Source organism: Dermacentor albipictus, chromosome 1 (genome assembly GCF_038994185.2).
Source record: "Dermacentor albipictus isolate Rhodes 1998 colony chromosome 1, USDA_Dalb.pri_finalv2, whole genome shotgun sequence".
Lineage (NCBI taxonomy): Eukaryota > Metazoa > Arthropoda > Arachnida > Ixodida > Ixodidae > Dermacentor > Dermacentor albipictus.
In genome coordinates, this window is record NC_091821.1 from 390,755,126 (window position 1) to 390,781,832 (window position 26,707).

At 46.6% G+C, this 26,707-nt stretch overlaps 2 protein-coding genes across 5 annotated transcripts in view; one reads left to right on the top strand and one right to left on the bottom strand.

Moving 5' to 3' along the window:
* The window catches only part of LOC139054655 (solute carrier family 22 member 13-like), a 33,254-nt gene extending 27,405 nt beyond the window's left edge, over positions 1 to 5,849 (bottom strand). The window contains exon 1 of the mRNA XM_070532033.1: positions 5,787 to 5,849. Within this exon, the coding sequence (XP_070388134.1) occupies positions 5,787 to 5,813 (27 nt within the window). The 5' untranslated portion in view covers positions 5,814 to 5,849. The remainder of the gene's footprint in view (positions 1 to 5,786) is intronic.
* The window catches only part of LOC135914201 (angiomotin-like), a 130,896-nt gene that overhangs the window by 30,947 nt on the left and 73,242 nt on the right, over positions 1 to 26,707 (top strand). The window contains exon 1 of one of the 4 annotated variants that reach the window (XM_065446957.1): positions 9,331 to 9,504. The exons of 2 other annotated variants lie outside the window; for them this stretch is intronic. In XM_065446957.1, coding sequence (XP_065303029.1) covers positions 9,336 to 9,504 — 169 coding nt within the window. In that variant the 5' untranslated portion in view covers positions 9,331 to 9,335. Of the gene's footprint in view, positions 1 to 9,330; positions 9,505 to 24,845; positions 24,869 to 26,707 lie in introns of those variants that run through there. One more of the 4 variants, XM_065447002.1, reaches the window with a different exon arrangement.

Sequence of the window (26,707 nt, forward strand, 5' to 3'; positions counted from 1 at the left end):
CAAATACTGATTCGAAATATATTCGACACCATGCTCGTTTATTCAGTAAGTAAGCGAATGTTTCCAAGTTTATAGGACTAATATCCTTACTTCGCATACCTGTCTTCTAATTTGCTATCGTAATATATGCCCCGCCTTTCGGACGAAACTACGACCTTTTTTTCTAAACAAATTGTAAACTGAAATACTGGTAATGAATTAAAAATAAAGATGAAAGCTCGGAACGACCACCTCCAATATTGTAGATTCTTCCTGACGACAAAGATTTTCTGCAAGAAAGCGACGCGATCTTCTAAGTGTTCCCTGGTGAAGAAGCACGACCCACGCAGCCCAGTGAAATGAAGCATAGTATAGAAGGAAAATATAGCGCAGTGTCCTTGGGCACGCGCCGATTTCGAGCGTCTCGCAAATGCGAGATAACCGTGATAAAACCGGTGTACAACTCCATATAGCGGACGGCGCGACGTGTGCATGCTAAAACAAAAAACGAGCACAGAAGAAAAAAAATGCGGCTGTACATGCCATCGATTTCTCGCTCGTTTCTGTGGCCGAAATCTGCCACGCCAAGCAACTTCGTTGTTGTCAACAACACAGGCATGTTGGTAAACCTGTTCCTCTTCGCGAATAGGCCCCTTAGACATTTGCATCACGGTGCCTTGCGTCTATTTTGCCTTCCTCGGCGAGTTACCGCCACTTTTCCGCATCGGGTATGTGTGTTTCTAACCTGTTTCTATAGCCCCCTTCGCGGGCCGATTCCAAAGATAGCGCAGTTTAAATATAACTGCCACTGAGTGTATGCTCCTGGGGCTGCTTGGTATGTGATGATGGTGATGAAGATTATTATTATTGTCGTCGTCATTGTCATTGTTGTTGTTGTTGTTGCAGCCGCTGCAATGATGATGATGATGATGACAAAATGAGGAAAGCGACTCAACCTCTGGCTGACGTCGATCAAACGTCGCCCCAGCACAGCTGTCATAATAAATCACACGGTTCACTGATCTTTGTCATCCCCAACACGACCAGAAAGACGTATTTCATCGACTTCAACTAGACGATGAATCGCCTTCCAACATTTTTATGGATACTCACTCGCAGAACTGTTAGCCCGAGTACAGTACTTCGCAATAAATTTAAAAGTAACTTTAGCATGGTGCGCTTTGTTTTAACGACTACCTTGTCCATGTATGTACGCGTATCCACAAAAGCTTCCGATAAGTAAAAATAAAATAAGGGTCAGAAGTTATTAGCGACTCGTCCTGCTTTGAACTCAATGATAGCGGCAGCAGCTTGGTTTGTTTTGGTTTGGAGCCAACGGATGTGGCTCATCCCACTACAGAGGATCGGCCATGAACCGGGCGGCAGTAGGTACAACGGGCAGCACACTCTCATAGCGGGCACAGCCATTGTCGTCGTCGTCATCGTCTACGTTGCTGTTGGTGGTGGTGGCGCAAGGCATGGCTCGTACCCACTGTGGGTGTTGGCCACATAGAAGCCACATACCCATATGCCCTACAGCCATATGGCCATTCGCACAACAAGAAAGAAAGGAAGGAAGAAATCAGCGGTGATCGAGCGACAAATGCGAGAGAATTTCGTTAGCATTACGTCGTACTTCTTTGAAGTCCCGTATCCCGTATCCACGATATAAAACCGTGTTCCCCCCCACATTGCAAAGTGTTGTTCAGGAGCTCACTCGACACGTCATGTCCTGCCTCGTCGAGGCGCTAAGTGTAAATTATATATCGGGTGATTCAGCGAGTACTTTCAAAAATTATTAGAAGTTGCCTGTGCCAGGTAGTTCATGAGCCGGTCTACTCGACGAGGCGGACATTACTTTCACAAAAAGTTAAAATGCATAATCAAATAATTGACAAAAATTTACTGATTACACTTTTTACTAATTCCCTAATGGCCCATACTGCAATTTACACATTCCAGCCGTTGACTTCGCAAGGTGAATTTACTTGGAACGAATTCTCAGGATGAAACCGGTTTCGAGATATTTATTCCTGAACTTTGCGGAGAAATGCATTGGCGTTCCAGCTACTTTCTTAATTAACGAAACGCCGTCTTATGTAATTAAAGCACAAAAGTAACTGCAACGCCAATTCATTTCTCCGCAAAGTTCGCCGATTAATATCTCGAAACTAGTGTCTTCCTGAGAATTCATTTCAAGTGGATCCACCTTGCGAACACCATGTCTAGAATTTGTAAATTGCAGTATGGTCCATAAGTTAATAGATAAAATCTTAATTTGCGAATTCTTGTTTCTTAGTCGATTTTGCATTTGAATCTCTTGTGCAAGTAACATCCGCCTCTTCGAGCATACCAGCTCGCGAACTAGAATTGTGCGATCTGCCACAGGCAACCCTTAAAAATTTTTGAAAGCGTTCGCTCAAACATCCTGCACATACATGCTCTCCTACGCTCTCCCATCCCCTCTCTACCACGCGACCGGCTTCCCATAAGTACAGTTCTTTTTTTCCACTTTTATACTCCTAGTGCGAACGCATTAACAGAAAGAAAGAAAGCATTTGAAGACACCATGAAATTAGAATGTGATTTCGCAGCGCAACAAGAGCGCACCACCATCGGCGACCCAAGCAGCGGAACTCTCCGTAGAATGAACTTGCGGAGAATCGATAAAGCGGTCCCGTGCCCTCAATGCATCCCGACTGAAATGCGTCGAATGACACGAGGGATTGGTGGTCTATAAACCTTGACGGAGGTTCGAGGAACATTCTGCGGAGGGAGGATAAGCAGCGGCAAGAAAGGTGGAAATGACCGATCCTTCAGGCACAAGAACCCATACTTTCCGATGCAGAGATTATTGGCTGCGTCCTGTACGGTATTGCTTCGCCTAGCTTCCGAAATACGTGCACAGCAGCAGGGACACCCGACTCTCAGAGTCTGCGTAGATAACCAAGCTCCGCACCAATTGTTAAGCGCCAGTGCTGCGTCGGATATGCAGGGTAGTAGTTAGAGTGTGCGGCTAAGTTCGATTCCCACTGAGGATGGTGTGGGTGGCGAAGTTTTAAACCCTAGCTTTCGTTGTCGCAGCATCACTCCCGCACTTTGGCGTCCGTTTGTTCGCCTAACCTTTATCGAATGCGTAGGTGCACAGTGACGTCATATAGTCTTATATCGGCTTATACGCTTCTACTTGCCTAATTCGGACCACGCACTCTGCACCCTTTCCGCACCATTATTGCTCACACCTAATCAGTCCCGATCTCCTGCGGCGTTTCTCGAAAGGTTGTGCGCTACATGTGTTCTTAGTTTATTCGCGTGATTTGTGACGCATACGCAGAGTAGCAAGGGATATAAACGCGCGAAAATCGTCAGCACGGCGTCTTTTGGGCAAGAGCAGTTGCGCTTCGCAAATAACTGGAAAAGGAAGGTGCGCTGAACTATTACCCAATCAGAAAGGGCAACTCATGTCATCATATGTATATAAATATAACTACAGAAGACCTTTTCTCTCAGTTTTGAATGATGTGAATGACACCCCCTCGTGAGGTCCAGAAAGCTGCGGCAGAAGAAAAGAAATTACCCAAAGCACGGACGCTTCGTCATCGGTAAATAAGACCTGCCTGCATGCACGTTGGACATGCCATGTGCTGTGTTTTAGTGCACCGTTCTAAATGTTTCTCTCTCTCTCTCTCTCTCTCTCTCTCTCTCTCTCTCTCTCTCTGAAAAACTAACAAAAGCTTCGCTTAACATGGACAGTCATCAAGGATTTGTTCGGCATGACTTTTGTTCTTATCCATGAGGGTGAAACTGGGGATCGAGAAGTTGCCTGGGCAACCACAACAAAATAACGGTGACAAATTGATGACGACAGCTTAACGGAAACGATTAGTGCCTCCCCCCCTCCCTCCCACTCCACCCACCCACCACATTTTCTGTTCGCTTGTTTGCTTGATTCCTTGTCTTTTTTTTTTTTAGCTTCTAACTGCCGTCACAGTAAGTTTGATGCTCCGAATCAAGGGCAAGTCTGTTGACGGCAGTTGACGTGTTCATGGCGTTTACCGCAGTCTCCGCATTACCAAAGGTTCTTTGCGGGTTGATGTAAGGCTTATATTCTTATGAAAATATCTGGGCCCGTATTCACAAGAAACTGTTATGTTGGAATTGTTCGTAAGAGCAAATTCCAGCGAGTGCTGATGCTGTAAATATTATTAGAGAAGGTGGCCAGCCGATGGCAAATAGCACTTGCGAACGAAAACCTTTGTGGATTCGGCACCTAGATTTCTTTCTTATTTGATTCATGGAATACACACAATACAATATACGGTTCGGACCAATAGCCTTCGCGGCTAGTTTGGAGTTCAATAACAAAATATACATAAGAAGAACAGCGTACTTATTCTACGAGACAACTTAAGCACACGTTATTAAAGCATTTTTACAGGGAAAATATAAGGTAAGCAAAAGACTATGTTATGACAGCAGGGGATACAAACAGAAAGACCATGTCAGCATTCATGAAAGAAGTTCTTTAAGCATTGCGTAACGTTATGGCTAGCCTTTACACTGTGTGGCAGTGCCTTCCATATTATAGCACCATTGAACTCCACGAGTCTCTGTCCATAAACATTGTGACATGGTGGTAAGCTGATACAGTTTTAGTAGCGTCCCTCGTGTTTCGTGCCGGAAAATGTAATATTGTGATTGGTAGCGGATTATTAAAATGTGTTATTGCATTAACTACCTGAGCAACCTTTACTTTATAGGCCTCAATGAACGGCAGAATACGAAGCCATTGAAACACAGGTTTACTTGGATCAGTATGTTTAGGAAAGGTAACTGATGTTTAGAAAGGTAGAAAGGTAGGCAGTATGTTTAGAAAAGGTAGAAAAGGTGTCGCCCGTTTTTTAAGACCGGCGACAGGTTCTACGGTTTTTCATGTACTGCCTCGAGACCGTAAACAATAATAAAGGTGACTCTGTATAAACGCAAAGTAAAGCATCCGTAAAACTCGAAGGTCAAAACATTGACGGGCTTTTAACAATACATGACAACCATACGCCAATTTATAACATACCTTACCAATTTTATATTTCCAATGCATATCCGATTCAAACCAAATTCCTAGATGCTTCAAGCGGCATACTCTGTTCAACCGGACATTATTTAAAAATATAGACAGGGAGTCACAATTCGTTTCCTTCCTCCTGGAATGGAGGACTACAAAATTGGTTTTGTCGATGTTAAGTGTAACCTGATTCTGCGTGAAACATTCCGCGACACTACCGAGTTCTTGCTGTTTGTGTAACAGTTACCCCAGTTGGTATAACAGTTACCTTGCCTCTTGCTCTTTTCTTAAGAGCAACAACTACGGCTCCTCTACCTCCTCCTCCTCCTACTACTACTACTACTACTACTACTACTACTACTACTACTACTACTACTACTACTACTACTACTACTACTACTACTACTACTACTACTAGTACTACTACTAATTCGTGACACTTCGCCCCAATTACTGCGCGGCGTCATTATTAGGCGCGATTCGAGATAGCATCGCTGGGCTGTGTTGATCCCTTGGCGTGTTGCCAGTGCGTGCTTGCGTAGGCGCGCCTCAAACGACTGCCCTGCCCTTGGGTCCCGTCGTCACGTAGGCGGAACCACGCGCAAAGAATGGGCAATGCTGAGACCGTTGCTCGCAAGGGCTTGTGCGGCGTGCGACAACTGCAATAAATTCTGAGAATGCGCCCGAGAACACTCTTTCCGCGCACGCCCGACGCTCCGCTATGGTATATAGCGAGGAAACATACCTGCTGTCTGCGGCAGAGGCTCCGCATTGCGCAAGTGTCTAGCGGTGTCGGCAGTCGCGAAAATATTGCCGCACATGGGACGTTTTGGATCCCCCGTTGTTATGGACTCGACTGCAACGGGCTGAGCGAGTCAGCATTTTCTAAGAACGCCATTAGAGGACGAGGAGTTACTCGTCTGTGGCCGAAGAACAGCGTCGCGCACCCTCTGCCTTTACCTTGGCGTCTCGAAAGTAGCCAATAGTAAACGCCCAACGAGAAGTGAAGCCTTTCTTTACTTTCTTTCATTTTTTCTCTTTAGTCGCTATAGGAAAGCTGAGATGACTGTTTGCTCGTAGGAAGAGCTAAACTGCGGGGTGTAATACGTAGAATCGAGTCCTACGCGTGCGCACACATCGGTGGCAATATGCAGGCCTGCTCCGTGGGCCATCTGGTTGCGTTCAGCTTTCTTATACTTATAGGGGCCAAATATTTCATTCGACAAAGCCTCTGGGTCATCGTCGCAACATTCTACACAGCATCTTTGCTTACAGACTTAGAGCGCATACACGTATACGCAGTCTGTGTACATGTACACATGTATGTAGACTGCGCCGTTTCGAAGAATAGGTGCCCCGCCACACAACGGACGATCAACGTCTCCCCTTCGCTCACGGCGACTGTTGCGCCTCAAGTGCACCGGGAGCACACGAGACGCAACGCTTGCCGGCGCAACGAGCTCAATAGGCGCAATGCAGAAGAGGTACCTCCACTTCGACAAGTATTTTTCGCTGTCAGTACAGCCACGGCTTGTTCAAGATTACACGGTTAATATGCCCTCATGCGCAATGTAAGTGTATTGCGGTGAACGCAAAGATAATACACGCATCATAACTGCACACGGTGTGCAGTGCCCCCACTGGGATGTGGACATGTATGGCGTTCTGGCGTGCGACACCAACGTTATGGGCCTTGCAGCGCTGCTGTAGCATTCATGTTGAATGCAGCGCAAAAAAAAAAAGGATAGCAGAGACGGCGAGCAGATCACGAGAGTTTTCCGTGGTTGTTTGCAACTTCAACATCAATGCGAACCAACAGGCCCAGTTAACCTTTCTAAATGTTTGTCTGCTAAGAACACCTGTCCTCTATTTGGATACTAGTGCAATGGGCTCCTCACACATGTTCTTGATTGATTGATTGATTGATTGATTGATTGATTGATTGATTGATTGATTGATTGATTGATTGATTGATTGATTGATTGATTGATTGATTGATTGATTGATTGATTGATTGATTGATTGATTGATTGATTGATTGTGAGAGAGAGAGAGTCGTAATGAAATGCAGGATTCCGGTTAAATTTTGACCACCAGTTTTCTTTTGCTATCTTTTAGAAGATATTAGAAGAGCGATGAATTCAGTTGGTTGGTGAGTATTCCTCTTCCTGGCGCTATGTACTGGAAGACACTAACTGGGTCGAAAGAAACGCTGGCTGTAAATATAGGACACGAAGCGACACGCAGGAGCGCAATTTTACTTTTGCGCGTGTTTTGCGCGACATGTTCATCTGGGTGAGCTTCTTATCTGAATTTGCTTCCTTGCACGTGCCCCTTAGCTTGAGCTCCCCCGTGTCGCTTGGCGTCCTCTTTACAACCAGTGCTCATTTCGTCCCTGTTAGTGTCTTCCAGTACATAGCGCAATGAAAATAAGTGAACAGCGTAAGCTCCTTACGCGAGCATTTTTTTTTTTTTTACATTCTATCTCTATCAAAATTCGGGCTTCGCGAACGGGAAATGATCTTGCGACGCAGTGCGCATTATAGTACACAAGAATGCTCTATGGTCGCTTTTCCTTTTCCTTTCCTTTCCTTTCCGTTATTTATTTATTTATTTATTTTACTCTTGAAACTGGTGTCATCGTCGAATTTTATTTCAAGTAGACATGACGAAGTCACCGGCTACAATTCATACAATATGTGCCATAAAATACTTAGTTTAAAAGTTAATTACCTAAATTTGCTAATCAAATATTCCCTTTTACTTCTTGTGCAAATAACGTCCGCCTCTGAGCGTAATCCAGCTCAAGAAGTACAATTGCGCTACCTGTCATGGGGTATATTGAAAGATTCTGCTAATGATATGAAAAAAAGGAGAAAAAAAACCGCCCTGCATAGTGCCTGAGCGCACAAGCCATTTACAAGTGCGTAATCGGCGGCTGAGTACGGAGCGGAATGCAGGAGGAAATTAAAGCTCTGCTAAAGGAGGAGCGAGAAATTCCCTAGTGGGCGCCTGTATGTCCTCGTTGGTATAATCGCGCATCATAAGTGGCGCTAACGTGTCTCGCATGCCGCCGCGGTAAAACGAAGCAAAAAGAGGCGGCGAAAGAAACGCGAGAAAAAAGAAAGAAAAGTATACACCCCATCTATCTTGCATGAAGTACACGTATACGTTCGTGGGGAACGAGAGTGTAGAGCTGAGAAAGAGGCGGAAAGGCAAAATGAAGAACGGCCGGAGCGAAGAGCAATCATACCGTCGAATGCCAATGCAAATTTCGCCGCGCATATCGAAACGAAGGCGGGGAATGCATCGCGCGTCAATACCGACCGCACCTCCGCAATGCCGTTGCGACAGATATACGTATGTGTGCGCATAGACGTGCGAGTTGGCGTGCGTGCGCGCGAGGATATACTATTACATGTCAGGCCTTCCTTCTTCCGCCTCTTAGTCGTCGGACGAGGTCGCCGCGTTTGGAAACGCGACGCAACCGCGATGTCTCTCAGCGTGAAGCTCAGTCTTGGTTTTGCTCCTCCTTTCCTCTGTGCGCGTTCTCCTTCTTCTTCTTTTTATTATTATTATCATTGACATTATCATTCTCGTAACGTCCGCGTGCTCCGTTCCAGTCTTTTGAAGCTTTTTTACTTGCTGTCCGTGCAGCATCCGCGATTGTGCAAGCAATTCTGTCGCGAGCTTCGCCTCCCTAAGAGCTGGACGTATGCGCCGCGCGCTGCCTTGCATGAAGAATTCGTGCCTGCGAACGCATGGATGTTCGGATACATACGCGCACCGACGCGCGAAATCGGAGGCGTCAAGTGCAGTATACGCATATATGTTGGTTAAGAAAGCATGGAAATCACTTCGCCCGAAGGAAATTGCGCTGACACAACCTAAACTGGCACGTGCCGAAGTGAGGCTGCTAGATTAATTCGATTATTGTCACATCGTATAAGCTGTTCTATAGTTATACCGGAGTATACGATTCAGCAAGCCCATTGTTTCCATTACTTCTATAAAGCAGACACACGCAATGACCCTTCATTTCGACCTCTGTCGTTTAATTGTTAAGTGCACGGCGGACACTCTTTTTTTCTCTTTCTCTGCCTTCTTATACGTCCAACTACGCGCGCGCGTGCACACGCAGCGTGCACACGTCTACACGTGCACACCTGCGTGCACACGTGTGCACACGCGTGTGCACACGTGTGCACGCAGGTATAGTACGTACGATACCGTATAGTATATAGTACGATCGGCCAAACCACGACACAGCCGGGTCGACTCACCGAGAACGAAGATGGTGGAGCAGACACTTTCGGCGCCCATGCCGGCGATGAGCCTGGCCACAGCCAGGCCCCAGTGCTGCGAGATGAAGAGCGGCATCAAGTTGGCCAGAGCGCTCACCGCAGAGAGGCAACCGATGGCCACCCGACGACCGAACCTGCATGCACAGGCGCGCAAGCCGAGTGAGTCTTTAAGCACGGGTCTCCGTAGGCTGTGCCTATACGTGACGGGATGTACACATCTTTCATGTGCACTGCTGAGAAACCTGGGAGTTGCGCGATTAGGTAACGGGACAATCGCGAAAACAACGATGAATTCAATAAACCACACCGAATTTTTTAACAATTGTCGATCTTAAGAAATAGGGGGCCGAATTCGCAAGCTTTTTTTTTTCGCTCGTAAGCGCCATCCGCTAATGGCAAGCTCGCTATCGCTACAGACAGGCTCCTGTTATTACAAAATTCGTTCTAGCGTAGCAAGCGCTTTGTGAATGCTTGCCCAGGGTTTATCTCAACGTCTGTGATCCGATCGGTGTCCCGCCCAAAGTTACCACCGTGATCGGCCGTCAGTGAACGCTGGATGATAATAAAGGAGCAGAATCGAACGAAAGTAACCCTCACATCATACCGGTCCATTGCCCGTATTCACAAAAATGTCTTACGCTAGAATTGTTCGTAAGAGAAAATTTTAACCAATCCTGATGACGGACATAATCTTCAATGAAGCCTACTGGCAAATGGCAAGGGACACTCACGAAAGAAAATATTTGTTAATTCGCCCATTATCTATTACGGCACCATTCCACGTGATCATGTCTTAATTTCCCTGAACGCCACGGTTCTAAAGAATACCCACTTTACATACACGCATGATGGTCTTACCATAAAAAAAAACAAGGAAAAAGAAGGATCACAACCGGCATTTAGCTCGGTTTATCAGCACGTACTTCACCCTCACGTTAGCATTTTCCTGCACTTGATTCACCGACCGCATGTATAGCAGGACCCGTATTCACAAACCAATTCTTCCGCGTGAACTGTTAGTAAAGGCAGGTCCCATGAAATCGTGACGTTGGTAATAGTGTTAGCCAAGGCCAAAGGCAAACAGCCTTTACGAACGAAAAGCATCCTGAAATCTATGGCCAATGTTCTGGCTAAGTAAACTTTGAAGAAAATGTTCCAAAAGCCAAGGGAACTTATACTTTAACGTTTTTTTTTTTTTATCACTGACTTTACTCAACGATAAAGTATAACAAAAACAGGCGTTTCGCCATCTATGCGGGTGACATCGTCAGTACACAAATGACACCAAACATGGGAATACATCCTATTTATGTATGACATACTGCCGCAAACATCCGGCAGGGGGCCACGCTCTAATTCATCCACACAAGTAAAATTTGTGTGGTTGAATTACTGAATTCGTAAATATTTCGTAACAGCTCCTAACAACTTAGAATGCGTTATATGCGGACAAGGTTTCGAACAGGCCAAGTCACATGCTGGCAACGTTTTAAAAGGTATGTGATTTAATTTTAGATAACTGAACTTCTTATTACAACTGCTCCAAAGAAACAAGGCCCGTACTCACAAAAAAGCTCTTACGCTATAATTGTTCGTATGAGAAAAAATCCAGCCAATGCTGATGCTGGACATATGAGCGAATGCGGCCGAATAATGGCAAAGAGCACCTACGAAGTAAAAATTTTGTGATTTAGCTGGAAATTGTATTGTGATTCTGCTAGGTCACACAAATGTCGGCCCATATTGGCGAAAAGCTCTTACGCTCGATTTTTTCTTCAGAGCAAATTCTAACGAATCCTGGTGCTGGACATATGATTACCGAAGACCACCGGCCAATGGCAAATGGCACTTTCCAAAGAAAAGCCTTCTTTGTAAATTCGGCCCTACTATCTTTGGCTTTACTTTTTTTTTTCTTTTTTTGCCATATTTCTTTAGTGCGGCTCGATTTCGAATTTTACGGTATAATACAGGGACCAGTATTCACGAAGTCTGTACTGTACATTAGAACTGCACAAGCGAACGCCTTTGAATACTTGTCCGGGTTCGCATTCACAATCTAAGGCCGAATTCACAAAGCTTTTCGTTGGTAAGCGCTGTTTTTCATTGGTTGATCGCCTTCGCTAATAATATGTCCTACAGTGCTATTGGCTAGCATGAACGCATTTAGCGTGCGAACTTTTTGTGAGTACGGGCCCTAATTCTTACGCTGTAGCAGTTTGTAACAAGCGCTAGACCATAGTGACAGCTAACATATATGGCCAACGAAAGCCGCTGGCCAATGATACCGTTCTTACAAACCATAGAAGCTTTGTGAATTCGACCCTATAATATATTATGATGTTGACATTTGCCCACAAACGGTTGCAGACGATGTTAAAAGAAAGCCTGCACATTCTCTATTGTCACGTGTACACTCGTTTTACTTTTCGCCGGTGACTGTATTTAACTTGTCCAGCTATCACTCGGCGCAAGACAAGCCTTTACAGCGGTGTACGAAATTTATCGAATGTTGGCATAATTTCCGTATCGAAAGAGGCTTGTCTAATTCAATTGCGCGCACGACGCGAATAGTATTGTACGTTCTCGGACGTATACGTTAGCACCAACAAACTGCTCTGGGATGTGTGGTGTTACTTGTTCAAATAGCGAGAGCACTTGAGTCTTCAGTTCAGGTTAGACGCGGTCGACGAATGTGCTCGCCGCTATCGTTCTGATTCGAGCGTTACCTGTCTTTCCGGGTTCGAATTCGCCCAATAAAGAGTTTCTTCACTCACACTTTTGGCATTGCTTGCTGTTTTTTTTTTCAATTTTAATGAAACACGCTGTTTCTTAGTTCAATATGAAGTGAATAAAGTGACTATTGTATGGGGAGTTATTGCCTCGCGCTATAAAACTGTGATCGTTCAAAATTTTATGACTGCAGGCTGCGTATGAGAAATATATAGCAAACCGACGTAGCTGTTTTTGAGATGTTTAAAAAAAAATCACGAGTTCGAAGGGAAGACAAGTGCCCCGAACTCGACCCCAAAAGTATTTACGAATCTCGCGGTGCACGTGTTCTACCAAAAACGAAGCCCGGTTACCCACCTGTCCGCGAGGAATCCGGATGTGACGTATCCGGCCATCGAGCCGATCCAGAAGGTTGTGTGGAGCACATATTGCTTCCAGCTGTCGCCGCAAACCCAGTTGTGCTGAGAAAATAGAAGGGAGTTTCTTTTATAGCATCTGCCCTGTTGTGTATATTTCTGATATGTACACAAACACCTGCCCTTTCTTTATGCGTGGAACTGTAAAAACGTATTGCGTACTTTATTGAGTGTAAGCTAAGGGTCAACCCTATTTAGTATCCCGGTGCAACGTGTCGGCTAAGTGACAGCTGCCAGAGGAGTACATCCTTGATTCATTCCAGAGCGCGGTATACGGTACTCGATCATTCATAGTGTGTGCCAGTGTAACTTACGGGCATACGGCAAATAAAGAAATCTAGTACGACTGCAGGAAGTTTTCTTTCTCTTAAAAAAGACATTTCGGAACAATCTTACTCTTCAACTTTCCAAATGAGCGCGTATATATTTTTTCGCGTGATAGCATCACATGGTCCATTGAGCGAAAAAGTCGGCGTCTGTAGCAGTGAAATCGGCACCTAAATTCCTACTGGTAGTGACGCCATGTCACGTGCGTCGTCACGTGACGCTGGCGCGCCAGGTGTTGCGTGAGGGCACCGCCTCGATGCCACGCCACCGTCGCTCTCGCAGGCCTGTGTTATCCGCACGTTCCTTCTCCGCGCAAACACTCGCTTGCGTTATAACTTCGAATCTGTAATCGCTATTAAGAAATTAATGTATAAAGAAACATAATTAGAAAGGGAGAGCGTTAGCGGTAGTGAGTGTCGAACATATACGACCGCACGCTCAGAAGGCGAGTGTCTTATCCACTGGGCTAAGCCAGTGGCTCTCAGATAGCAGGCCTGTGCACACTGCTTTATGACATCATACTACTCGGACCATCATGCTACTCGGACCATCATGCTACTCGGACGTCAAAATCACCGCGGCTTACTCGGAAACGTCTCCATTAGATTCTATGGCAGTCGGGCAATATAGCATTACGTCACGGATCGAAGGGCACCGGCCTTATGCTATCAATGAGGCGTTGGTCAAGCGTCTTAACACGCTCGCTTGCCCGCGAGCAGTTCATAACTAGAAGGACCGTTCAGCGGCATTCAATGTGGCATTAATGTTTTAACATTCACGACTCGTTAGAACTGCTTAGGCGTCGTCGGATTTTCTTTTATTTTTACGCGCATTTGAATATGAAGAGCCGCGATGTAAAGCATCCTCTTAACCGTTCCTCTTTTGATGTCGCAGTTCTCGATGTTATGCTGGCCTCCATGTGCCTTGGAAAGTTTGTAAACAAGGATTGTCTCTTTTCGCTGCGCCCGCCGTGGCCTTGTTTAGCTCTAATTTGCCGTACAGTCCCTAAGGACACCCGCGACATGCGTATGATATGAAGCTTATTTTTGCGTTGAGTGTTGTTCGCAGGCTTGGCCAGAAGACCATGTGTAACTTCTCAATCTCTCAGTTGCTTCATATAACACATTCAACATCGCTCTTTTTTTGTATGAAAGTGAGAAATGGTGGTATGCATTAGTATTTTTGCATTCAAGCTATGGTAGTAGTATGCTAGTACTATTAGTATGTATTAGTATTAGAAGTATATATACAGGGTGTCCCCGAGTATCATGCACCAAGCTTTAAAATATTCTAATGCCACGTGGCTGGACAGAACCAAGGTAATGTTGTTTGCCGTCGCTTGGAGATACTCAGATTATTTTTTTGCATGCCACCTAATGACATAATTAGTCTTAATTAATTATTCAGTTTCTCAAATATTAAAATTTATTTATTTATTTATTTATTTATTTATTTATTTATTTATTTGTTTGTTTGTTTGTTTGTTTGTTTGTTTGTTTGTTTGTTTGTTTGTTTGTTTGTTTGTTTGTTTGTTTGTTTGTTTGTTTGTTTGTTTGTTTGTTTGTTTGTTTGTTTGTTTGTTTGTTTGTTTGTTTGTTTGTTTATTGACACTGATTATGTAGTGAGGAGGAATGCAATAAAAAGCCGACAGATCGCACCCCCTGTGGGAATCGATGTTGTGTGAAGCAGTGTGCGGAGGAGCCTACCAACTTAACGACAACCTACATGACACGCACGTCATGAAATTCATGTCATGACCTATCATTTATGTTAGTCACAAGCTCTTGTCATACCATTCCAATTTAGGTACCTACCAAGTTAACGAAACGACCGTGAGAGCACCAAGGCGTAGGCGGCTGTTTCGTGACCTACATGACACGCACGTCATGAAATTCATGTCATGACCTATCACTTATGTTCGTCACAAGCTCTTGTCATACTATTCCAATTTAGGTACCTACCAAGTTAACGAAACGACCATGAGAGCACCAAGGCGTAGGCGGCTGTTTCGTGACCTACATGACACGCACGTCATGAAATTCATGTCATGACCTATCACTTATGTTAGTCACAAGCTCTTGTCATACTATTCCAATTTAGGTACCTACCAAGTTAACGAAACGACCATGAGAGCACCAAGGCGTAGGCGGCTGTTTCGTGACCTACATGACACGCACGTCATGAAATTCATGTCATGACCTATCACTTATGTTAGTCACAAGCTCTTGTCATACTATTCCAATTTAGGTACCTACCAAGTTAACGAAACGACCATGAGAGCACCAAGGCGTAGGCGGCTGTTTCGTGACCTACATGACACGCACGTCATGAAATTCATGTCATGACCTATCACTTATGTTAGTCACAAGCTCTTGTCATACTATTTCAATTTAGGTACCTACCAAGTTAACGAAACGACCATGAGAGCACCAAGGCGTAGGCGGCTGTTTCGTGACCTACATGACACGCACGTCATGAAATTCATATCATGACCTATCATTTATGTTCGTCACAAGCTCTTGTCATACTATTCCAATTTAGGTACCTACCAAGTTAACGAAACGACCATGAGAGCACCAAGACATAGGCGGCTAACACACGTCATGACATTCATGTCATGACCTGTTATTTATGTTCGGTATACAGTCTTGTCATACTATGCCAATGTTGGTACATACCAATAGGTAGGTGGCTGTTTCATGACCTATCATTTATGTTCGTCATGCACTCTTGTACCCGCCGTGGTTGCTCAGTGGCTATGGTGTTAGGCTGCTGAGCACGAGGTCGCGGGATCGAATCCCGGCCACGGCGGCCGCATTTCGATGGGGGCGAAATGCGAAAACACCCGTGTACTTAGATTTAGGTGCACCTTAAAGAACCCCAGGTGGTCAAAATTTCCGGAGTCCCCCACTACGGCGTGCCTCATAATCAGAAAGTGGTTTTGGCACGTAAAACCCCATATATTATTATTATTATGCACTCTTGTCATACTGTGCCAATTTAGGTACATACCAAGTTAATGAAACGACCATGAGAGCACCAAGACAGAGGCGGCTAGATAGATACTGTCTAACTGGCAAATGTCCCCCAAGAATTGCTTCGCATTTAATATAATCGATCTCTAAGCAACTGCAAACAACATTAGTTCTGTGCTATTCTGTTCCAGCTATTATATTTGTAGTAGTGGTAGTACTAGTATTCAAGCTATAGTACAAGTTTGTAATTGCGAAACATTTAGTTACGACATCCTGAAATAACTCATGGAGCACGGTATGAGCCGATCCACTTCAGCAATGCAAGAAGGAGTCTAGTTACTGCGAAGCGAACTATAAAACACCAAGTACTCCGTATTTAATATTCAGCTGCCGATTTCTGTTGCCAGATGCACTTTCTGCGAGCCTGCTCAGAAGGTATTATTTGCGTCTACCCACCGTATAGCTTGATTTCCATTACGTGGACCCGTCGATTCAGAGTGAAGCGACCGCACTTCGTCTATGCGAATTGGTGTTTAACCGAAAAGGACCTTCTAAGAGAAGATTCGCAGTGGCTCTCAAGTTTCCACTGAACGTTGGCATTTAGACCATTAATCTACACAGACACCACTGGCGGAAAAGGAAACCAAAGAGCGAGGTAACCCCGGAAGGGCAAATAGTTGGTTCAAGTTACGCCTCTCCTCTGCCTCACTCCCGCATCTACAGAACGCCAATATAACGTTGGGTACAGGTATCTGCAACCTTCCACGTTACCTCAGTGGACATGGTCGCGTACAGGTCACCGTACTCGTAGTGCCAGCCTTCGGGGCATTGCTCTGTAGTGGTCCCATTAATATCCACGGCACCGATGCCCAGTTCGAGACGGCAAGTTTGTCTGGACAGCAGGAGCGAGCCGTTCCACGAGTCTCCTTCTGAGAAGCCGACCACGAAGCTCGAGTTGGCACCGCCGCCCTCGGGCTCCGCGACGGGACACCAGTAGTGCTCGGGCACGATGAGTATGAACACCTGAGCCATGTGGTTGAACGAGAAGTGTGCTGTGGCCGTAGTGAGGAACACGAGGGCGAGCGTCGTTTGAAAGCGGCCGAAGCCGCCGGTCTTCATCAGGGCCCCGTCAAAATCCATGACGACCTTCGAACTTCCGGCGAAGCTCGTCCGGTGCTTTGACTTCCTTCCTACACCGGCGATGTGAAGATACAAGAGAGCTATGTCCTTGGAGGCGCAGGTTGGCTTGATCAAGGACGATGGTCCGCGGCGGTGGTCTGAAAACTGGAGCACTATAACTGTACCGTAACGTATAACCAAGAGAGCTGGGTTCTGTTGTTCTTGCGTTTTTCTTCAGCGGGTTATTTTGTTTGACGACAGTTTTGACTGACACGCAGGTGTGTTCTCGCACAGTTGAGGCGAATTTGACGGGAAATCCCGTTTCGCCCTGTGTTGGCTTGGTTGGCGGTGGGTGAGGTTAGAAAACAAAATAAATTTAGTAATAAAACAGGTTCAGTGCTGCCGGTGTCAGGTTATTGTCCAACAGGCTTTCAAATATGCGTTCTGGAATAAGTACTTCCGCGATAACTGCACGTCATAGGCGCAACGAAATCGCTCTCAGTTGTCTGCCGGCGTCGGTTTAGTGAAAAACATTACCAACACTGAGCTCGCAGCAATTCATTGCGCACAAAAAACATAAGTAACTTAAATTTCGCATTGAAAGCAACTACCCAACGGTTGTACGTTTAGCGCAGCTTAGCTAAGTTTACGCGCTGGAGGCGAAACGTTCTCCGTAGCACAAGCAGATGTTGGCACAGTTAACCGCGTCAAACCTTGTAGAATGCTTAATTGTTTTGGTGGTGACAGATGACGACGCCCAGTTGCTTATTGTTATATCTTACGGTCTTCGATTATGTTGCGATTCTGAGTTCCAACAATCACGCAGGAAATTATTTCTGTGAGCAGCGGCTTTACAGGTTCTAAACTACGAAAAGCTGGCTGCGTTCGGACAGAACTGTAAGTTGTACTTATTTTTCTATCTGTATAGTTCTGAAAGCGCGCTTCTGCCTTGAACATGCGCTCATCAGTACAAGATTGGGCAGTTGATCTACTCGAAGCAATTGTCAGTGTAACAGAAGAATAGACGTACGATGTCGGGATTCAAATGTGGAGATAACTTCTTTGTCGTCACTCTCAAAACAATCCCGCACTGTAACGAAGGCGCGCGATTTGGCGACCGCCTGTGCGATACATGCGAAGATATTTTCAACACAGCTCTCCTAGAGTCGCACGTGCCTCTCGCTTTTCGAGTGAGTTTAGGACGTCCTTGTTCGTCAGCAACACCTTGGCGCACACAATTTACACGGGCGGGTCCAAACGGTGCCTCCAGATGCCAGTCGAGGTGGAAGGCTTAGCTTGAGATACAGCAGCAGTTGCTTCCGGTGTTCGATCAGCTCGACTTGGATCGCTGGTTTCGGCCGATGCAGCGCAGATTCCGGGTCCAGGTGGGGCACCATGTATATTTCAACGATCAAGCCGCTGTGTGGGAACGCCGGCAGTGCCCGAGCAGTCCCAGTTGCTGCACACCGCCTCTCCTCGCATGCATGCCTAGACCGCAGTCTGCCCGCAGGCTCATTCGAACCCGCCATGCTCTCTTCCCTCCTCCGCAGTCGTTGTTTGCACCGCGGGAAAGGGAGACTGGCAGTAAAATTGAACAACAACGTTAAGACAGAGGGAAGGAATTGCACGAGCTGGGTCGAGGTACGTCTGCTGCCGGACACGCGAACTTATCTGAACAACCTCTTGGCTGCATCGTAAAAGGCGCGGAGAAGGCGCTTGGCTGACGAAGTTGGCACTTGTGATGCGAGCGGAAACGGCGAAGGAGTGAGTCCTCTCACGAAGTGTCGATCGTATAACGTCTGCACGTAACAAACGATAAATTAGCGATCTGGAATCGTCGTGTATGGTAGTTCCGCACTATGCCAGAGAACCACGTCAAAATAAGTGGATTCTGCCAAAACCTCAATGAATAAAAGTTTTTTCTTTTTTCCTTCTGGCTTATTCCTTACCGCACCTCGACGCACGCATCGAAAAGTGCGCATTTATTTACGAGTAGGGATGATGTCGCCCGAGTAGCAGTATGGTGCACGCCGCCCGATGCTGCTGAAAATAGCTAAGGACTCACTGGGTTTGTTCCAGTGTCACCGCAGAATTAGCCCAATTTTAAGGAAAGATAGTGGAACCTATTTAAAAAGAGGTAATGGAAAATAAGAAAGAAAGAATTCGTTTGCAAAAGACGGCCCTCAGCTTCCGTTGCGCACATTGTTTGTCACAAAGTGCACGAGCACACTTCACAGAGCTGTGACGGCCACTCCCGTTCGCCGCTTCGTCGCACGTGGTGACGAAATCTGTCATTGCAGGATGCATCGGAAAATAGTTTTACGCAAATCCTATCGCGCGTCACACATGTACACGAAGTTTGACGGGGATTGCTTCCCAAAAACGACGCTCTGTATATCTACCTCGACGGCATATTGCCGGAGTGTACTGTCAAACCTATACTGTCAGCTGTCAAATTTCCAGTGCCGAATTCCAGAAAATCAGAGCCCACGAGAATGCCTCAGAGGCCTGCTTTTGTGTCCTGTGCGGTTCTATGCACTGCTTACTTACTTGCTCTCGTTCGCCACCCGTTCAGCTTGTGTTCGTTGGGCCACTCGTCTTTCTAAAGGGCTAAGTGGCTAAGACGTGCGCATGCGACAACCAGCAAAAAAGCGAAGTTTAATGCACCAGCTATAGGCTGCAAAATGTCTCATGTTTTACGGTAACTTGTTTCATGTTTAACGGTAAGCAGTGTAGAGCAGACTGAGAGCCGCCGGTGCATGTCCCCCCCGTGCATTCAGGTCTTACTTTCGTTTTCCTTTTCTTTTTCTCTTCCTCTTCTTATTCTTTCTTTTTGAACGGGATACATTTCAGGAGTGTTAAAAAAACGAGAACGTTTCTACTGCAGTATTACAAGAAAGTAACACTGAAGAAGCAGTAAAGTTTATGACATTGCAAAGATAAGCGGGGATAGATAAGAAGTCTTCACGAAGTTCTTGTTTGCGCATTCCTGCGATACCTAACGGCGTAATTACCTACCGTATACGCAGCCGTTATCTGGGACCTTAAACTACTCGCAGTCCTTTAGTTGAGTCGCGCCAACGCTAAAAATCGCGTCTACTTCGCTCGCTAGCAGTCCTTGGCCTTCAGCTTCTGATATATAAAACTCTCGGAAATTGTCACCTCGCCGCCATCGATTCAGAAGCTTAAGTGGCAACGTTAGAGGCGCAGGACATCTGTGTCATGGCAACTTTCCGGAATCGTTACGGAAGAAGCCACGGCATTGAACGCGTCTTTAAAATGCGGGTCGGCTGTGTATCAGGGACGCATGCTCAGTGCATGCGCTACGTGAAAGGTGTTGTGCGTGCCGCAGAGGGTGTGTACGGGCACTGGGCGCGCAGCAATGAGGTGACCAAATACACGGGTCACATTTATTCACGCTTTGAAAGAACAGCCTTAACTTGCGTTACGTTTAGCGGGAGGGGGCGGAGCTAGGGGAGGTCATACGGTGCAATTTTGCAATCGTGCTTCCTCCCTATGCAGTATAGCGTACACCCTCTACTGGCATGGCCGGTGCCCGAGACTGCCTGCACCGCTCGAACCCGCCCCACTCGTGCACGGTTAGGCCTCCTGCGCTTGCGCTCCCTATGGAGACGAACACGTTAAGCCTCGGTCGAAGGTATTGGGTATCGCCCTGTCTAGCTGCCCGAGTCTCTTCACGCCGTTTCTGGAAATTATACGTGTCGCGCGCAGGGGCGCCATAGCCGAGCAAGCGGGGCATTTCCGCGGCCAACTGAACGCTTGTAGGCCTTGTGACTTCTGATAAGCGCCGGTTTGAGTTCGGTGGATTATATACAGGGTGTCCCAGCTAATGTTAGCCAAGCCTTTCAACGAAAAAGAAAAGTATTAAAGAAACAAGGTGCAAGATATGATTTCAAGGCCTGCGGTGTTCAGTTGTCGGAACGCAGACGACCGAACACTTTTAGGCGCCATGATGAGGAGGATGAACCTCTGTTATGGCTCGCACCCACCAAGGGGGATAGGACAAGAATGCGGCGGCAGGAGGTAGCTAAAGGGAATTCTTATTTGAAGACGACAAACGCAAACTAAAATGAATACAAAAAAAGGAGATGATGCAATAACTAGACAAGTATGCGAGCGAGCAGTCAGACTATATAAGTTAAAGATGAATGTTGTATCTTGCACGGTGTCCTCAAAACTTTTTTTTTTTAGTTGAGCAGCTTGGCTAACGTTAGCTGGGACACACGGTATATTATGGCAGAGTGAGCTCTCTCAAACTCGACTACTCTTGCTCAGTTCGATAACGTACCACCGGGCGTGAACGCCGTACGCGACACTAAATTTAGCTTCGTCTGCGTCACGCCTGGTGTGACAATGGCACCATCTGTGCATGATCGAGTAATGGCTTCTTTCTTCCACAAAACGATACCAAATAATGGCGTTATGTTTTCGTTGTACGCGGTTTCAGAAAGCGACACCCTACGCTGACCGAAATGGAAGACGTTCCTCGTGAAAAATGGAGAAAGCTTCTCGAATGGAAATGTTGGTGGCGTCAACAAAATTTTGAGAATTTGCATCAGGAGCCGAGACCCCGCGCCAAGACGATGAATCTGGGTTCCAGGCCATCAGAACCTCCGAAGTAATGAAGCTGCACATGCAGCGGCCCGCGCACTTCCCCGGGAACCTCCTTGTTGCCCTAAGGAGCCTCAATGTCCTACCCCTCTACTACGGTTCAGTGCAATCCGAGATTACTTCTGCGAGCAGCGCCGGGCGTATCCCCCTCCGGCGAAAGGCCTATCCAAAACAGAAGAACGCGTCCTACAGCGCCTCCAAACTAACACGTTGATCTGCCCAGCTATAGTTAAAACATTTCGGTCCAAAAGTCAATGGACAATGTCAGCACTGCGGTTATTTCGCCGATATATATCCCATGGGCAGGGCCTGCCAACAGAATCCCCTCTTTCCCACCCCACTCGAAAGGACTGGGAGGCGACCCTGCTGAGCAGCTCCGAAATAGAGGAACAACGAGCTCCGGTCCAACGGGTTCGAGCGGCGGCTTCGACCAATGACGTGCCGGACTATGGGCGACACCTAGTCGTCGCGACACCCCGCGGCGGCCGTGGTATATACGCTACGTAGCAGACCGCAGCTACATACAGCTGCACTGCGTATGCGCAGCGTTTGCTCTGGGCACGACAGGGCTTGAGTGAGTGCCTGCTCGCGCTCATATGCTCCAGTCTGGCCGTGCTACGTGATGCGGAGACCGGCTTTGCCCTGCACCAGCTTGACCGACGGATACCAGCCACATCCTGCTTGCGCATTTTGAAGCGATATCGATAGCCCAATACGAAGCGAACTCTGCCAAAGCGTCTAACCAGGAGAGGCCAAGAGTGAGCGCGCTCTAGCAAGCGCGCGTGCGGTGTGACCTTAAGTTCCGCCTCGCTCGAGGCTAGTTGAGTGTTCACAACTACTCGAAATCAGCGACACCCAACGACGACGACACCGATAAGCAGGGTGGTCAAATTTCAACTCCTACGCGGGCGGCCGCGGCTAATAGTGAGCAGTAAGTATAATAGAAATTCAAAAAGATCTTCGCTCACTTCAGCCTGTTTATACACAGTAACAGTACAAAGAACACCGGTGCGAAAACCCCTTTGGTTGATGTCAGCTATTATCTAATAGTAGCCGCGTACATGAACCTGCTATATAACGAAATAAAGCGTCCGGAAAAGAGGGAGGAGCAAGCTTCTGTTTAAAAGAGAGCGTTTGAGAAAGAGGTGACTTCGCGCTCCGCTTGCGAGCTCTACGCGACGCGCACGACTGCAAAATTTGGCTGAGACGTTGGCAGTCAGCGCTTGTCTGTGGCATTTGTTTGCTCGTGTCCTTGTCTTATTCGCGCTGTTCAACCTCAGTTCTAAATATGAACCAACTAGCCCTCATCAAGACCTCACCGGCCTCTTGAGCGCACCTTTAGCTGGGGGCGCCCGGCTTAGGTTCCTCACAATCGTTTTAGTTTGTCAGAATACCTTCGTACAATAAAAAAATCTCAAATAGCCGCCTTGCAATTGGCTGACGCAAAAAATTTGCTCGAGAATGCTCAATTTCTTAAAATCTGCGCTTTAATACAGGTGCTGAGATACTTTGCAAGAATTTCCCTTTGGTCACCTTTCTTCCTTTCTTTCTTTCTTCCTTTCTTTCTTTCTTTCTTCCTTTCTTTCTTTCTTTCTTTCTTTCTTTTTTATAAATCTCCTAGCAGGGCTGACTGAGTTCGATTTTCTTGTGCTGCGTTGCTACTCTAATTGTTGTGAGAACAGGTGTGCTCATTAGGTATACGCTTGACATTTTATGTTCGTGTGCACAAATTTTGTATAGCACCATTGCGCTTGTCAAGGTACGTCTGCTAATTTAGAACTGCAGTCTTCATTTTGTTAATGCGTCAAGGTATAGCCAGTACACATTTTATGGCCCCAACATCTCCTTCTCCATTCATATCAATTTTCTTCTAAAGAAACGTGACGTGCATCACATTCTTCACATTCTGTAGAACCGCACGATGGGTCATCCATTTTCATGTCGCCAACAGCAACCAACCGTTTGAGGTCGTAGGGATCTTCCACCATGACAAATCACTCAGTTAGATGTCTGAATGAATGTTGGCAAATAACGCCGTGTTGTTTGTCACCGGGTCCGAAATGAAGCACTATAATGCTCTGCGTCTTTGTGTTTACAAACAGTATGGCCCAACCGCAAAGAAGCGCGTTAGCATGACCTTTAATGTAAAGGTATCCCGCAAATACCAAGAAATCCTGCTCGCTGCACGGAGTAAATAACCTATACTCGAGAACTGTCGCGACTGCCCACTATAGATTTACATTTCAGAAGAAGCTCGGACAAGAGAGTAACCATACCTGAGGTGATTGATTGCATGCGTATGAGTAAGATGCACAGTAGTAAATGACATTCGGAAACGCTTGCCGGACTAACAGGCCTACGTGCTTTATCCATGGTGTATTTGCAATCACCTGGGGAAGCATGCATGGCGTCCCGCCATGCAAACCTCTCCAGTTTTCATTAAAGTACTTAATTAAAGTTGCTATCACAAAGTATTAAGTATTAAGTATTATTAAAGTTGCTATCACAAAGAAGACAAGCCCGTTAATCAAAATGTTGACTTCGTCGACACTCGTTGTTCGGCCACCTGCATGATCATAACTTCGATCCTCCATCTTCCAATGAACTTGCTTCGCTCTCTCTCTCAATCTTAGGCACGCAAGCTCTCAGATTACAAGGTGCGCCTATATCGCAGAAGGAAATGTGTTATGAGTATACATCTCCTCAGGGGACGGTACCATGTGTAGGCTCTAAGGCCGATGCACGAAGGCTGCGAAAAAGTTCCACAAGAGCCGGATTTACGGGCGCCGCTGCGTCTTCGTCCATTTGGCTGGAATGTGGGCTCCGATTCCGCAACATCCCAGAAGGCTGCTGCGTTTCCTGTGTTTGTTTGCCTGTGTGTGTTTAGCTCAGGCACTCTTGATGTTCACAGAAATGCGCGGACCACTGAAGTTCCCGTATCAACGTCCTGTCGTCAAAGCAAAGCATATCAGGATGGAGTGCGCACATATCCTGCTTGCGTCCTCTGTTGCACAAACAGGAGACTGTAGATAGGGTTGCGTTGTGGTGACGGCTGATACGCTTTCCGCCACGTTGTATTGTTTAACGGAGATAACCACGTCCCTTGCGGGGAAATTACGAGCCGACTTTGAAACGCCTGTTCTCGGGCCAAAGTCTCCCTTCCCCCCGATTTTGCAGGAGGTCGCCGAAGCTGACGTTGCGGCATTAAACTTTTGTGGAACGGTGAAATACTTCTGCTTAGGTTTGTGAGGGGGTTCGAGAGAGGATATCCAGAGTACAAGCAAAGTTCATGCGAATCCAGTGGAGGTCAGTGCTAACCGAAAGGTAAGACACTATAATTCAACGAAAGTCATCCGCTAATAAGTAAATTTCGCTCGTGAGCGGCAGCGGGTATGGAACCAATGGCAAATTGCCCATTTTCACCTGGCAGCACCACATGCCAGTCACTGAGCTGTCGTCCATGTACGCGTATGCATAGACAGCGGCAGTGTTCGCATAGATGTGCGCCCCGTTTCTTCGAAGACAGCTGGGTCGTGTAGGCGCGTATCTCAGCGAAAGAACGAACCAGAAAGCCTTCATAGACACGCATAATTTTTATGTGGCATCGAGTGCGGGCTACTAGCGATGAATAGACAGAACAATAGCATAAAAAACGCATTGTTGAAGAATGTGTCGTCGATGTCGCTACGTCGACCGCGAAAATTTCTGCGCTGGCACAAACACGAGGACGAGAGTGTGAATGTTGGCGACAACACGTTTCATGTCCGTAGGACAACATACTCAGTGTTTCTGCGAAGACTTTAGCAATCACTAAATTTCACCTGTGACAGATAAGATAATTCTAGTCCTTAAGCTGAATTACTCAAGGAGGAGGACATTATTTGCATGAGGCGCTGAAATGCATAATTGCTAAAAATAGGTAATTGAGCATTTAAGTAGTTAGCTCGCGGCACGTATATTGCAATTTACACACAGTAGCCGGTGACACTGCAAGGAATATCCACGTGAATAAAATTATGTATGTTGTTACGCTTGACCTGCGGGGGCTGGCGATCTTCCGGGAAGCAACCACGGCGGAAAGGCGCCACCACGTCGGCTGCAACGGCTCGCTTTGAAAGGACGAAATCTGCCTGGCCCGCTGCGGTGACTCTCTTTGTGAGGACTACGATGCGCGAGTCAACAGCCCTGCAACGGCCTGCTTTTTGAGGACACGAATGCGCCACGTCAACACGGGGGATGGCGCCGAAATGTCTGGACGTAGTCGGCGGTGCAAGTGTTGTTAGTGCGTACGCCGACACCATCATGGTCTGATTGGAGCGGGGTAATTCCTGGAAGAAGACATTTGGCGGGGCCGTCTCACGCAGCTTAGAATGGAGAGACGCGGCGGCCATCGTCTGCGGCGTCGACTCTGGGATAAAGAGGCGCCTGCTCGGGTCAAGCACCGTGTCTGCGAGAACCCACTCACCTCGGTGTGGTCAGTGCAACGTGTGTGGAAGTGAGTGCGTAAACCCTCCCCCTCAAAGGCGGGTCGGCTACGATGGCTTTGGACGCTGCGCTTGGTCGAACGGCCATTTTCCCTCACCTAGGGATCTAGGGAGGACAGAGTGTATTTAAGGAGCCGTTTGTGGCTCCTCAGTGTGCATTCCTCTTTCAGTCATGTTAGACTGATGAACTGTAACGTTCTGATACTGTAAATAAATCCCATATTCCTCGTTCTAGCTAAGAAGCAGTCCTTCCCTTCAACAACGTCCTTAGCGTGGATGAGTTGGACGACGGCATGGGCCAGCTACCTTCTATTTCAAGCCCGACCCCAACCATCACAATATGACACCATTTTCGAGGATGCATGCCTTCAAACTTGGCAGTAGAAATGTACTGTTATTCCAGTTACTTTTCGAACAAAACACCGTCTTATGCATTGAAGCACGGAGGTAACTGGACCATCAATGTATTCATTCGCCAAGTTCGGGAATTAATATCTCTAATCTGGTGTCATCCTGAGAATTGGTTCGAAGTGGATCCGCCTAGTGAACTCCCCAGCTACAGTTCTAAAATACAATATGTGCCGTAAGATAATTAGTTAAATCTTGACGAGTGAATTTCAGTAATGTTTCAATTGTGCATTTCGACTTCTCGTGCAGAAAATGTCCGCCTCTTTGAGCA